This window comes from Amphibalanus amphitrite, unplaced genomic scaffold (assembly GCF_019059575.1).
Source record: "Amphibalanus amphitrite isolate SeventyFive unplaced genomic scaffold, NRLGWU_Aamphi_draft 000001F_arrow, whole genome shotgun sequence".
Classification (NCBI taxonomy): domain Eukaryota; kingdom Metazoa; phylum Arthropoda; class Thecostraca; order Balanomorpha; family Balanidae; genus Amphibalanus; species Amphibalanus amphitrite.
In genome coordinates, this window is record NW_024881499.1 from 1,531,439 (window position 1) to 1,547,373 (window position 15,935).

Genomic DNA, 15,935 nt, shown 5'->3' on the forward strand with positions numbered 1-15,935 from the left:
AAAAGGGTACTTTTACGGGAGAAATTCACAAGCTGCCAGATAGTAAACTTTCGGGACGTTGATTATCAGTCAACTCAAATGAATACATATCGGTCATGTGACCGTATGAAGTCGGATTCTCGTACGGCACTGTTGATGATCCCAGGTAGGTGACGGCGACATCGACCACGCCTGGTGGGGACGTCCCGAGGACATGGCCATGTCGCGGCCCTCGTACAAGATCACGGCCTCGGCTGCTGGCTCGGACCTGGCCGCCGAGACGGCCGCCGCGCTGGCCGCCGCCTCGCTGGTGTTCCGCGGGTCGGATCCGACGTACGCCGACCTGCTGCTGACGCACGCCGCCCAGCTGTACCAGTTCGCCGACCAGTACCGCGGCCTCTACCACGACAGCATCGCCGACGCCGCCCAGTTCTACAGGTGAGCCCGAGCAGCGTCTCCGTGTGACGAGTCGCAGTGGCATCCTCTCAGCGTGTGCCGTCTGACTTGCGGTTCAGTTGCTAGTGAAAGGCATCGTTTTTATAGTGGTGCAGCCACATGGCACGTCCACCTTTGCCCTATGTTTAACAACAGCTTTACAATTCACAACCTTTCTCTGACACCTGACGCCTATCGACCAGCACCACTTCAGTCTAAGTCTTCGGCTGAGCGAGGAGGTTCACGAGGCATGCTCTGGAACCTCCTCGTGCAGACATGTGGACAGCAGCCCTGACCCTGACCCAAGCGCTAGGTCCCGCTGTAACCACTCGTTCCGCGCGACAGGTCCTGGAGCGGCTTCGCCGACGAGCTGACCTGGGCGGCCGCCTGGCTGCACCGCGCCACCGACAACAGCAGCTACCTCAGTGCCGCCGAGCAGCACTTCCAGGCGTTCCCGGCGCTGGGTCAGCGCGCCAGCGAGTTCTCCTGGGACGGCAAGCACGTGGGCGCGCAGCTGCTGCTGTACGAGGCCACCGGCGACGGCCAGTACGGCCAGCTGGTGAGCCAGTTCTGCGACTGGCTCGTCTCGGGCGCGCCGCGCACCCCGCAGGGCCAGCTGTTCCTGCAGCCGTGGGGCTCGCTGCGGCACGCCGCCAACGCGGCGCTGGTCTGCCTGCAGGCGGCCGAGGCCGGCTTCAGCCCGACCACCTACCGCGCCCTCGCCAAACAGCAAATCAACCTGATGCTCGGCGACGCCGGCCGCAGCTTCGTGGTCGGCTTCGGCGAGAACCCGCCGCTGCGGCCGCACCACAAGGCCGCCTCGTGCCCGAGCGCGCCAGCCGCCTGCAGCTGGGACCAGCTCAACACGGCCGAGCCCAACCCGCACGTGCTGAACGGCGCTCTGGTGGGCGGGCCCGACTCGGAGGGCAACTACGAGGACGTGCGCACCGACTACGTCCACAACGAGGTCACCACCGACTACAACGCCGGCTTCCAGGGCGCCGTGGCCGGGCTGCTGTCGCTGCACGTCCGCGGCCTGTACCCGGCCTAGGCGCACCGTGACCCGCTCCATCCACCCGGCCCTGAGGCCCGCTCCGGCGCCTGACGGCACCAGCCGGCGCGCTTCGCGCCGTGGGCGATCCGGCTTGCGTCTCAGCTGTTCCATGGTGGATGGTTACGAGGATCAGTCGCCGGACGGCTGTCCGCCAACGTCCAAAATATACGGGCTCACATGGGATCAACATCGGGGGGAGCTTTCTACTGGGGACCTGTGTTGTCTTCTGTGTCAGGGGAACACTTCTTATGTGGCGCCCGCTAAAATGCCTCAATCGCCGTATGGCAATCACATGGGCGCCATCTGATGGGTTGACTTGGTCGGTTTGGTTGGGAGTGGCGGTACGTACGTAGCGCAGGTGGAGGGATAAGGGACGCTGCTTGTCGGAGCCAACAAATACAGCTTCCCGATTGTTATGTATGTATGTATGACTGTTACTGCGCCCGGCCCCGGTCCGGGGACCGGTGCAAAATATTATCACGTGCCGACTTTGTCACCAGCATACTGAGATGGATTCACACTCACAGTTTCTGCTACAACTTCTGACACAAATCCGTATGCAACATTTATTTTACCGCATCGTGTCGCATCCGTCGCCACGTGTCGAATGAACTATTGCTTGACCTGAAAAAGTTCACATGAACCACGAACATAGTTATGTTCATGGTGAAGGTAATGAGTCATCATCTGACCTGTCGACCGGAACACATGCCATATTGAATACCAATTTATTGTTTTGAATGACCTTCTTACAAAATAAAACTTTTACATTCTTGTATATTTATGTTTTAAAGCATAATCTATTGATCGTAATTTAAAAATATAAATATACAGGAGTATAAAAGTTTTATTTTGTTAGGAGGTTATAAAAACAATTCATTACCATGATCAATTGATCATATGGTCACGGATGCAAAAACGTCCTGTCACTCATATATTCAACGCCGAGAGTTTCAAAACATTCGTTATGTTGATGTAGCAATCAAACTTAGCACGTTCTTAACCCGCGCCCGGCTGGGGGTCCTGGATTTACACGCCGTGCTGGGGGGGGGGGTGTTTGAACACCCCTTCTAACTCGGCTCCTGGGCAACGTAGCGATACGCGAAAGGCGGCGTTCGAAAGAGCGTCAAAAATAATGACGAAATCACTTTGGTCAATTTTTTGGTCAGGTCAAAGGTCCAGGTCACCAAAGGTCATTGACGGCCAAATTTCGCCGATTTCCAGGTCGAATGTCGACAATTTCCAAGAAGCCAACGCATAACTCGGGAACCAATAGAGCTACAGCGCCGCGGAAAAGCGCATTCGATAGCCCTATTAACGCCCTCTCAGGTTTGACCTAACGTCAACGGTTTTGCCTGCAGGGGGCAAAAACTGCAAAAACAGCCGATTTTTTCGGAAACAGTTTTTCTGCAATAACTTTTGCCCCAAGCCTTGTACGAGCTTACTTTTACCGGCATCGTGTTCCTCTCGTCAAGACGCATCGAATGAACTATATCTTTACCTTGAAAGGTCAACTTGAAAATTTGACCTCAGGTCAAGGTCATGTTGACCGGAAAGGGTCATGTTGCATAGGGTAGGGTGGGGTAATTTGAACATGTGGGGCAATTTGAACATAGTGTGAATAACACAAAATTACGGAAAATCCATAAGTGGGATGACAATAAGACCAATGAGAGAAACTATCGTAACTAAAAGGGCTATCATATGGACGGGGTTTAAAGTTTCAGGGAATGAAGATATTGACGAACAGTGTAAAAAATCAATTTCGCAAGGATAAACGCCTAACAACACGTCATTGCAACTTCATTGCAGCGCAAAATCTTGCATTGCTAGCGCCTAATACGCAACGGCTTTTGTTGTACAATGACCTAATCAGTGCCTTCAATGCAAGAAATTTGCTTTTGAACCCTGTTTTTAAAAATGGCAAAATAACTTTTAGCGTGGGGTAATTTGAACATAGTGTGAGAATTTCAATGAAGACAGGGATAGCTCAGAAAACAAACAACGCTCCCAGTTTTTTTTTTGCCAATATTTTCGACCTAAAGCAGTAGCAGATAAGTGATGCCAGTTTTAGAAAATTTACGTCTAATATCCGTCTAATGCCCGGCATATTCGTTGATTTTCCGTCCAAAAATGTTAAAGTCAACTATTTGTCCAAATATGTCCGAAAATTATGCAGCTGTCAACACTCAAAACTGTCATTTATATTGCTTATCAATTATCATGTAATTTTACCAGCCGAAAAGTGTTCATTATATTGATAGCTTAATCCATTCGCCAATCAATGCTACGCACGATTACTTGATAAAAATGCTTAAGCGTGGCAGGCCATCGTCCAACGTTGTCCAGACTACTATACCTTTGTGCAATCAATTCCGCATTGGACATTATAAAGAATCGGAACTCCGAATGTCCAGGTTCCGATTGGCACCACTATAACAGATGAAGTAAGGTTTGGTAGAGTTTTTATCGAACGGAGATGATAGACGTTCTGTTAATTGAAGAGAGGCGAATTCTGTCAACTGACCGGTGTGCAGCGTGCAGATATTAATGCTCTGCAACTCTTATTTTGTTGTTGTGTTGATTTTTCAAATGATGGTATGTTTAAATTGCTCTGCCCATTCGTTTATGGGTCAAACAACATCGGTGCTGGCGAGACTATCGTTTTTATGGCAGGTAAAGGCAGTATGTTCAAATTACCCCACGGTGGGGCAATTTGAACACACCGTGACTTGGTGGAGAAGTGATGCTATGCTATTCAAGGTAAGCTCGGCTCGTCCAAAAATGAGGCTTGCATGGTGAAAGCAAGTGACACATGCGCTACTGAAACAGTTTTTCTTCATCCAGGGTTGAGCTGGAATTTGGTACAACGGAAAAGACGTAAAAATATGTTTAAATTACCCCACACTACCCTATCAGTCGACCCGTATCGTCGAGCTGAACACATCTAAGGCGTTTTCATCGCTCTAGCATGCCTCTATCAAAAGTTATTTGCGAAAAACTATTAGATACCATTCGTGACCTAAGATGACCTCAGGGCATAAACAGGGGTCACGGACACCATTTTCCTGTTCAGTCATCAGTGTGTCTAAACCACTTGTAATTCAGTGTTTGGGAGTGTTTATAATGTCTTTCGTCCAAAAGAGGCGCATTTCAATTTTGTCCCATTGACTTATAGGTAATAGGGAGGTCGCAAAATTGACCTGACCTTAGGTCATCGATATCAAAATTCTGAGTTAAACATTTTGTACATGCTATTGCTGTTAGCAATCGCTGAAAGTTTCAAAGCGATGGGTCACACGGTGTAGCTATAACAGACATTGAAACTTTTTATGAGGTGAGGTCACTTCAAGTGACCTGGTGACCTGACCTTGAAAGACCTTGGTCTGATATTTTAACAACATGTGTAGAATTGATGTATGATAAAATGTACCACACGTTTTTGAGATATTCGCGAAAAGCCACAAGGGGGGAGTTCAAACATCCCCCCCTCCCCAGCAGGGCGCGGGTTAACCCGCGAGTTGCTGGGGGGGGCGTTAAACGCCCCACTTTTTTCGCCGGGCCATAGCATAAAAAACGGCGCGCCGCAGGCGCGCCAAATTTTGGGTACCTGTAGGGAATTGATTGAAGTTTATTGTGACAAAGTTTCAAAAAAATCGGTCGGAAAATTTTTGAGATATCGAGGTTTTAGTGACGTCATGATTTCTGAGTTTTCGACCAAAAACGGCATATATTCAAAAAATCATATAAAATCACATAATAGACATACAGACATGCCGTAAACGCCATTAGACTGCCAATACCATGATCAATCAAATGGTTATCTTCGATTATTGATTATCGTTCCGCATTTTCCATAATCTTGAACTGAATCTTGGCAATTTTTCGTGACTACTCCACGACCATGATACATGAATTTATTAAATTGAACTTTTTGAGCCAAACACGTACACATATAATTAAATGAATGTCACCATCGTGTTCTACGCCCCAAATTGCCTATAAAACATGTGTCACAGACTGCGAATATCAGTTTTGATTTTCGGGGATATGTGCCTACCCGGTTGACCTGACCTTGACCCTGACCTATGCTTGACTGACCCCTACATGGAGCTGACACTCTTGTAGGCCTTATAAGATGGATTGTGCAACGTTTTGACAGAGTTTATGGCGAGAGGCGCCCATTGCGAAGTCCTGAAGTCCATGCTACTGAAAGCCCGATTTCAGGTGTTTGACCTGACCTTGACCCGACCTGTGACCTCAAAATTCAACTTTAAGGTACTCATCTGAAGCGTATCGTCGCGCTCTTTCGTTTGCCGCCTCGTGCGTTTCGCTGCGCCTATTGGTTCTCGAGTTATCGGCTGGGGGCGTTTAACCCTATTATGTAGTGGCAGGGGGGGGTTGTTTTTATCCACCCCTCAGGTTTTTTGGGAATATCTCCGAAACCGCTGAAGCTACGATGCTGAAATTTTCTGACTTTTCCTAAAACTAAATTGGGCACATTCCCTGAAAATTTCAAGTTCATAACTTTACCAGGGGCGGCTCCAGAGCACTGGGAATTGGGGGGTCCTATTCGTGAAGCGAGTCATTTGGGCGAAGATCACGATGCTGCACCAGTTTTACGAACAGTGAATGACAGGTATCATGTGATAACATATACAGTTATTGTGCATCCTCTTTTGACACGTTTTTGCTATAATAGGCGGATCCAGGCGTCCAAAAAGGGGGGTTATGTTTTACCTCCCAACATAGGTGCCCTGACACCGCCTATGCATGACCAATACAATTGTAGTCGTTCTCTCATAGGAAAATTGTAACATATCAAGACCATTACCACCCTTTTTAGAAACAGTACCAACAAAAACCTTATTTACTATATACTTTTTGTGTACCGCCAATCTCAATGATCTGTGCCTATGATTTTTGAAAATGCATATTTTTAGGATCCATGTGAATTCCTGGTTCATTCTCTATCGATCGGCAAAAGTTGCGTTAAGATTGGTTCAGAAACCTGGCCGTGATAAACAGTCTAAAATGTATCTGCAATTTGCCCGTTTTTACTCCCCTCAACCCCCCCTATTGACATTTTTTTAAATTTTTATTTTTTAGAAATGTAGATCACGTTGAGCGAAATCGAATGCCGTTTGAATTTTGAAAATCGGCCCGTTAGATCTCGAGATATCAAGGGGGGGTCGTAAACAGCCCCCCCTGCCACTAATAGGGGTAGCCAGGAGCCTGCCACTAATAGGGTTAACGCCCCCCCCCCCCAGCAAACGGTGGGTGGCGAAATACCCCAGCAACTGCCGGGTTAATTCCCTTAACCCTATTCCTGGCGGGCTCCGCCGGGACAAGAAACTGGCGGGGGGGGCCGATTCGGCCCCCCCCTGAGATCTCGAGAACGAAGCAAGATAGCGACAAGCGGTAAACGGCATCGGATACGCATGGACAAGGTCTACAATTTTTACTAAGGTCATTTTCAGGTCAGGTCAAAGATGACGTCACAGGGGTCGAAAAAGTCAAAATGGCGGCTCTAGATATGGAGAGTTTTTCTCGAATAACTTTCGAATTAGTCAAGATAGGAACAAACTAAGGGCATCATCGTGATCCTCTCGTCAATCCGCATCAAATGATATATATGTTGACCTCGAAAGGTCAAGGTCAAAGGTTGACCTCAGGTCACGTGACCTCGAGGTCATCATGCATATCATTCGATGCGTCTTGACGAGCTGAACACAATGAGACCATCCACGCGTCTGTATCTTGTTCCTGTACGGAGTTATTGGCCAAAAACCTTTGGTGACCTTTGATGACGTCACATGACCTCACAGCTGCCCAACAGCAAAACAGACCTCAAGGTAGTGAAGGTTGATCGTATATGAAGTCATGTATGGTATATGGGGCCATTCCGACCCGTTTTAGTGGTAAAAACAGGGAGTTGATTTTCCCCCATTGACTTATAATGGGGAGGTCGCGAAACTGACCTGACCTTAGGTCACCGATATCAAAATTCCGAGATATACAAATTGCACATACTGGTACCCTAACTAAAGCCTGAAGAGAAGAAATTGATCGGTCAAAAACTCTAGCTCTGGCGTGATTGCAAACTTTTCTGGGGTAGGGTCACCAAACCGCCTCTGGTGACCTGACCTGAGGTCAGATCAACTCAAAATTTTCAGACATGTTGCGTAGAAGCTTTTTAGGAAAAGTCAGAAAATTTGAGCTTCCTAGCTCAACGCGTTTGGGAGTAATAACCAAAAAACCTCAGGGGGGGGCTCCTGAGGCCCCCCCGCCAGGAATAGGGTTAACCTGACCTTTTAGTGACCTTGACGTTCATCATAATATCGAGCGAACACTTCATATATTTGAACGTACCTACGTTTACATTTTATAACCACAACAAGACTGGCAACGTAGGATAAGGTGCCTAATTAGCGACCCCCTTAATTTGAGCCGTCATTGCTCACGCTCTATGGTTGCCACTGCATTACTGGCTAATGGCATGATTTTCGGAGAGATCGTTCATTTTTCTATGAAAATATAGTCACTTCTTGCTCCAATATCCACTAATTTATTTGTAGTCAGCATTTTGGCAGACCATTGCAAAAAAACGCTAATAGGGTGATTACCGTTTTTATTAGCGACCCTTCCCGATTAGCGACCGGGGAGGGTCGCTAATAAGTCTAGGGTTTTCCCATATTAAAAATGGCAAAAAATGCGACGCCTGAAAAAATGAAATATGATCCCAAAAAGGTAGCTATATGCAAAGCACTCAATCACTCGAACAGGAACGTTTATCCAACACGTTTACGTAAGTAAAAACTGTTCACGTGATGCACCGAAGGCGAAAAGAAGGCGAAAGCCCCAATTATGCAGGCTATCTGTATCAGTATGTTATTCGGGTAACCGAACAAAAGATCGTAATGCAGAAGATCGTAAGAAGTTGATCGTATGCAAAAGATCGTAATGGATAAATATCGTACGGTAATAATCGATATTCGAGGTCTGCGCTGGATTCGGCATCCCTGCAGTCGGTGACGACATTTGGCATCCCCTGCCACACATTGCAAGCTTCAGCGAAACCTCATTTTCATTTCTCTCTTTTCCCCCTTTTTTCCCTTCTTGAGCTATTTGCGACCATGTCGGGCGCGAAAAGGAAATGTGAGCTGCGACACATTTTTAACCGCCATGCAGTGCAGTTAAGCGATTCACTATAGGAAAGCGACAATCAATTGAAAAAGGATTGTCAATTCAGAATAAATAGGGGACATCATTCTAATGATCATCGCTTTTCATCAGAGGGCCCAAATACACACATTTTGGATAAGAAACTCGTCATTTTTATTTAAACTCACCTGAAACGTCCCACCAGAAACACCGACAACCGGAAAATATTTTCCATGCTGCTCCTTTGCGCTTGCAAAGACGGTTTAGTGTAAAAGGGTGTTGTATTTCCCTCCAACCGGCTTTGGGTGAGGTACAACGCCAATATCACAAGCAACGCTACTAGCATGCACAGATATGCAAACAATGCAATGCATGGAGGCGGCGGGGAGACGGACGGGAAGCGCTTCCGTCGCCTGCCGGTCCCGAGCAAAGAATGACCCGCGCCAGGGCATGGGGCAGCTGGTGCGCGCACGCGCAGGTCACACTACGTGGCGAGCGCTCGTTCACCGCATGGAAAGGTCGTTCAGCTGCATTTAAATTGATAACCAAAGTATGGCTGACCCCGTTTTCTCCTGCCAGTTTTTCTGTAGGGAGATAGGTCGCAAATAGGAAAGGGTCGCTAATTAGGCACCTTACGCTACGGATAATGTGCACTGACATCCGCCGATTCGCGATTCCGGCATGACAATAACCTGGTTTACATAGCATATTTGACGAGGCTCTAGCTCGTTAATTTGGCGATAATTTCGATGCAGTGGTCTTCAAATATTTAGAGGGGATCATTTTGTAAATTGTTCAGCATCATTGGCATCTTTTGCAACATCACGGACGGAGATATAAGCTTGCAACAAACCCCATGTAAACGCGTCTAATGGTAGCTATCGAAAAACAGCTTAGAAGGTCATTTGGGTCAGTCATGATATTTTCAGGAGAGGTGTAAGTGTCTCGAGGGTATACAACTTCGCAAAAAGGTTCAGCACCTATACCCTTTTTCAGTACCTATGCTGAAAGTTTTGTCACAATCCACATCTTTTATTCGGATTATTTAGACCCCCAGCCTCCCTATAAAGACTGGCCCGTCCGTCCAGCTGGCATGGCTTTGAATATCCATCGAACGTGCCAGACTAAGGCGGGTCCCTGATCACATTATGAGCATGTCAGTTTCCCACTCGCCTTCCCCTCCCTATCTCCCCCTCTAGTTGAGCCACTACCTATCCATAATTTCCTTTCCACTAGCTGGCCCGACTTAAATTCACGATGTGTCTCCCGTCGGTTAACCCTATTAGTGGCAGGGGGGTTGTTTTCATCCACCCCTCAGGTTTTTCGGGAATATCTCCGAAACCGCTGAAGCTACGATGCTGAAATTTTCTGACTTTTCCTAAAACTAAATTGGGCACATTCCCTGAAAATTTCAAGTTCATAACTTTACCAGGGGCGGCTCCAGAGCACTGGGAATTGGGGGGTCCTATTCGTGAAGCGAGTCATTTGGGCGAAGATCACGATGCTGCACCAGTTTTACGAACAGTGAATGACAGGTATCATGTGATAACATATACAGTTATTGTGCATCCTCTTTTGACACGTTTTTGCTATAATAGGCGGATCCAGGCGTCCAAAAAGGGGGGTTATGTTTTACCTCCCAACATAGGTGCCCTGACACCGCCTATGCATGACCAATACAATTGTAGTCGTTCTCTCATAGGAAAATTGTAACATATCAAGACCATTACCACCCTTTTTAGAAACAGTACCAACAAAAACCTTATTTACTATATACTTTTTGTGTACCCCCAATCTCAATGATCTGTGCCTATGATTTTTGAAAATGCATATTTTTAGGATCCATGTGAATTCCTGGTTCATTCTCTATCGATCGGCAAAAGTTGCGTTAAGATTGGTTCAGAAACCTGGCCGTGATAAACAGTCTAAAATGTATCTGCAATTTGCCCGTTTTTACTCCCCTCAACCCCCCCTATTGACATTTTTTTAAATTTTTATTTTTTAGAAATGTAGATCACGTTGAGCGAAATCGAATGCCGTTTGAATTTTGAAAATCGGCCCGTTAGATCTCGAGATATCAAGGGGGGGTCGTAAACAGCCCCCCCTGCCACTAATAGGGGTAGCCAGGAGCCTGCCACTAATAGGGTTAACGCCCCCCCCCCCCAGCAAACGGTGGGTGGCGAAATACCCCAGCAACTGCCGGGTTAATTCCCTTAACCCTATTCCTGGCGGGCTCCGCCGGGACAAGAAACTGGCGGGGGGGGCCGATTCGGCCCCCCCTGAGATCTCGAGAACGAAGCAAGATAGCGACAAGCGGTAAACGGCATCGGATACGCATGGACAAGGTCTACAATTTTTACTAAGGTCATTTTCAGGTCAGGTCAAAGATGACGTCACAGGGGTCGAAAAAGTCAAAATGGCGGCTCTAGATATGGAGAGTTTTTCTCGAATAACTTTCGAATTAGTCAAGATAGGAACAAACTAAGGGCATCATCGTGATCCTCTCGTCAATCCGCATCGAATGATATATATGTTGACCTCGAAAGGTCAAGGTCAAAGGTTGACCTCAGGTCACGTGACCTCGAGGTCATCATGCATATCATTCGATGCGTCTTGACGAGCTGAACACAATGAGACCATCCACGCGTCTGTATCTTGTTCCTGTACGGAGTTATTGGCCAAAAACCTTTGGTGACCTTTGATGACGTCACATGACCTCACAGCTGCCCAACAGCAAAACAGACCTCAAGGTAGTGAAGGTTGATCGTATATGAAGTCATGTATGGTATATGGGGCCATTCCGACCCGTTTTAGTGGTAAAAACAGGGAGTTGATTTTTCCCCCATTGACTTATAATGGGGAGGTCGCGAAACTGACCTGACCTTAGGTCACCGATATCAAAACTCCGAGATATACAAATTGCACATACTGGTACCCTAACTAAAGCCTGAAGAGAAGAAATTGATCGGTCAAAAACTCTAGCTCTGGCGTGATTGCAAACTTTTCTGGGGTAGGGTCACCAAACCGCCTCTGGTGACCTGACCTGAGGTCAGATCAACTCAAAATTTTCAGACATGTTGCGTAGAAGCCTTTTAGGAAAAGTCAGAAAATTTGAGCTTCCTAGCTCAACGCGTTTGGGAGTAATAACCAAAAAACCTCAGGGGGGGCTCCTGAGGCCCCCCCCCGCCAGGAATAGGGTTAACCTGACCTTTTAGTGACCTTGACGTTCATCATAATATCGAGCGAACACTTCATATATTTGAACGTACCTACGTTTACATTTTATAACCACAACAAGACTGGCAACGTAGGATAAGGTGCCTAATTAGCGACCCCCTTAATTTGAGCCGTCATTGCTCACGCTCTATGGTTGCCACTGCATTACTGGCTAATGGCATGATTTTCGGAGAGATCATTCATTTTTCTATTAAAATATAGTCACTTCTTGCTCCAATATCCACTAATTTATTTGTAGTCATTGTAACATAACAATTGTAACATAACAAGACCATTACCACCCTTTTTAGAAACAGTACCAACAAAAACCTTATTTACTATACTTTTTGTGTACCCCCAATCTCAATGATCTGTATCCGCCTATGATTTTTGAAAATGCATATTTTTAGGATCCATGTGAATTCCTGGTTCATTCTCTATCGATCGGCAAAAGTTGCGTTAAGATTGGTTCAGAAACCTGGCCGTGATAAACAGTCTAAAATGTATCTGCAATTTGCCCGTTTTTACCCCCCTCTACCCCCCCCCCCCTATTGACATTTTTTAATTTTTCTTTTTTAAAAATGTAGATCACGTTGAGCAAAATCGAATGCCGTTTGAATTTTGAAAATCGGCCCATTAGATCTCGAGATATCAAGGGGGGGTCGTAAACAGCCCCCCCCCCCTGCCACTAATAGTGGTATACACACAGAAATATTGAGCGATGTCAAGTTCAATATACTCGTAAATAATTCAAATAGCTTCAAAGTTCTGCTTCACTTAGTAAAATATCTTTAGTTTAAGTATTTTCGTGATAAATAAGCAAGGTATCCGTTGCACAACGCCATAATAAGTAAAGGCATCAAGAATAAGTTTGTTTTTATACGATGTTTTTTGGTTAACTAGCAAACATCGGCAGTTTTATTACACCACACAAGCATCTTTACGCAAAACAGGATAATGTACCTAACAGCATAACAGATGTTCAAATACCTAACTGATATGTTTCTATGCAAAGCAAGTGTATCCATACGCGAATGAGTGTTGTGTCGCACTGGTAATTGCGGTACACATCCAGAGCACCGTTCGTTTACGTCGATCCGTGTAAATGTAGCGAAATTTTGAGCTCACGCTGACGGCGGCGGCGCCATTTTCGCAATCTGTCAGTTGTGCGCCGGGGACCGCGGGGGCCGGCGGGGGAGTGTTGTGGCTGCAGTGCGCAGAGTCGGTTTGCCCATTCTTGTGCGATCAGTGAGATAAAACAGTGCTATGGTGTTTATCTAGTTGGATAATAAGCTAAGTAATGAGTGAATAAGTGAATAATAAGTTAAATACTCCATTGTGGTCATCGTCTGATAACTGCAATCAAGACCGAGTCTGAAACCTGAAGCGGAGCGACATTAGAGGAGCTGCTGGAAATGATCCAGCTTTGTCGGAGTGCTGAAGGTGGGCTTGTAATTTTTCAACTGAACTGCTGTCGTGTTATGAAAATAATGGATGCACTTTTATGCTTTCTAGGGTTGATTAGGTGTAGTTATACTAACATTTTGCCAGATAGGCAATAGAGAGCCGATGGCTAATGAAACGAACGATAATTTTGGCACAGTGAAGTAGTGCGTACAGAAGACATATTTTTTTTTATTTATTAATTACGGGCAGTTGACGGGAGACGTGCGGTGGCTGCGGCCTGTAGCGGCGCCTATGCGTTGTGAAATGTCAGCTTATGTATATGATAAGGTTATGCTTTTGCGCTAATCTAACTTTTATTCCGTCAGATGTGATGTCGATTCTTATAAATAAACGACAAACAAACAAATAAATATGTTTGCAGCATGGGGTAGGCATTGAGTATCACAATGTTTCGTTCCATTTAGCTAGGCTCACGGCTGGCGACAACGTCCCACCGCGTGTCGCTTGCGTTACAAATTTTGCGGGCCCAACATTAGCTTTACCAGAAAAAAATCGTTATAATAACCGTCATATTTGTGTAAATTTACCGCCATGAATTTGTGTACGATTACCACGCGAGTGTTCCTTTTGGTACTTTTTACCAAAAACACATATTTGTGCGTAAATGTAACGCGAGATCCGCGGTAAAGTTACACTGAAAGCGGTTCTCCTACACAATAGTGAAACACTCCGAAGCTAGCAAAACGCACATATAAGTGTTCTTTTACCCAGAAAACAGAGTTATTTTACACCAAAAATTGTTCCTTTTGGTACTTTCAATTACACCGTTTTTGCGCTCAATATTTCTGTGTGTGTAGCCAGGAGCAGGCGCGGATCCAGGGGGGGCGACGGGGGCGGCCGCCCCCCCCCCCGACATCCAGGCGCCCAAAGCCCGCGGCAGAGAGGGCGCCCCGAGCAAAACAGAGGCGACACAGCAAAGGTTGAGCAGAAATAGGGCGCCTCCAGCAGAAGTTGGGCTCACCAAGCAGGAGAGCGACGCCCAATTGCCCATTCCCAGCAGATCAGAGTCGCCCCAGAAACAGATGGGCGCCCCCAGCAGGAGAGGGGCGTCTTATTACAAGAATAAAAAAATGCCTTCTGTTCAAGAGGGGCACTCCTGGCAGGAGAGGTGTCCCCCTGAAGAGGAGCGACGCCCCAGCAAAAGTAGAGAGGCGCCCCCATTCCAAGAAGAAGAGGGGCGCCCTAACCGCAGATAGGCGCCCCAACAAAGAAAAAGAGAAGCCCCATGATAAAAAATGGGTGCCACTGGCAGAAAAGGGGCTCCCCCGGCAGCGGAGGGGGCCCAGCAGGAGAAAGGAGCCTCCAGCAGGAGACGGGCGCCCCAGCGAAGGGGGGCGCCCCAGCAGAAGAGAGGAGCCCCCTGCAGGAGAGGGGCGCCCTCAGCAGAAGAGGGGCGCCCCAGCAGAAGAGAGGCGCCACAGCAAAAGTTGATCAGAGATGGGAAGCCTTGAGCAGAGGTTGGGCTCGCCAAGCAGGATAGGGGCGCCCCATTGACAATATCCGGCAGAAGACAGACGCCCCAGCAGCAGATGGGCGCCCCCGGTAGAAGAGGGGCGCCTCATTACAAGAAGAAAAGGAGTATATTCTGCACAAGAGGGGCGCCCCTGAGGCAGCGGAAGGGCAACCCCAGCAGAGGGGCTGTGCCCCAGTAAAAGGAGAGTGGTGCCCCGCTCCGAGCAGAAGAGGCCCGCCCAAGCAAAAAGAGGAGCCCCATAGGAAGAAAAGGGATGCCTCTGGCAGGAGAGAGACGTCCCCCGCAGTGGAAGGGCGCCCCCAGAAGAGGCGTCTCTAGCAAAAGATAAGTGCCCCTGCAGGAGAGGGGCACCCCAGCAAAAGTTGGGCAGAAATGTGGCGCCCCCAGCAGAATTTGGGGTCGCCGAACAGGAAAGGGCCGCCCCATTCACAGTAGAAAAAGGGACTCCCCAGCAGCAAAGGCGTGCCCTAACAGAAAAGGTGCACTCCCAGTAGAAGCGGGACGCATCAAGAAGAAGAGGGGCACTTCTAGCAAAAAAAAAAAAAAAATGGGCGTCCCAGATAAGTGGGCCGCCTACAGCAAATTGGTCGTTCTTAGAAGAAATGAGGCGACTTCAGCAAAGTGAGCCTCCCCATGACGGATTGGGCGATCCAAGCAGAGGTTGGGCGCAAATATCTTTAAAACGGCGGCGCTGCGCGCAGCCGTCTTAAAGATATTTGCGAAAAACCTAGGGGACGTGACAACGCACGGCGTGGGTTTTAAACTCTCGATTTTGACGACGGTTTGGCGCCCCCGGATTGCCAGGTCGCCCCTATTTCAACTTGCCGCCCCCCTCCCGAAAATTCCTGGATCCGCCCCTGGCCAGGAGCCTGCCACTAATAGGGTTAAGAGATGCACTGCAGTGCAGAATCATTAAAGGGACCCTCCCACCTTAACATTAGTTTTGAGTTGAGATAGCCACCGCCCAAATTGGTGGCCATGGCCTGAAAATACCGGTTTGGGCATTCACAACATCGAAAAATGCTTTAATTCGGAGATATGGAATTTCAAACTTGCAGTTTTCGGATTCTAAGGGGCTAATGCATTGGTATGCCCCCTTAGAATTTGTGACGTCAGCGAAGATCTAACGATTTTTAAATCTTTTAC

General features: G+C 47.5%; 1 protein-coding gene across 5 annotated transcripts in view; it reads left to right on the forward strand.

Moving 5' to 3' along the window:
• LOC122385581 (endoglucanase E-4-like) overlaps positions 1-1,886 on the forward strand; it is a 32,423-nt gene extending 30,537 nt beyond the window's left edge. For all 5 annotated transcript variants that reach the window (XM_043374063.1, XM_043374140.1, XM_043373986.1 and 2 more), the window contains exons 3-4: positions 146-417; positions 760-1,886. In XM_043374063.1, coding sequence (XP_043229998.1) covers positions 146-417; positions 760-1,465 — 978 coding nt within the window. In that variant the 3' untranslated portion in view covers positions 1,466-1,886. The remainder of the gene's footprint in view (positions 1-145; positions 418-759) is intronic.
• Positions 1,887-15,935: the final 14,049 nt, after the last annotated feature.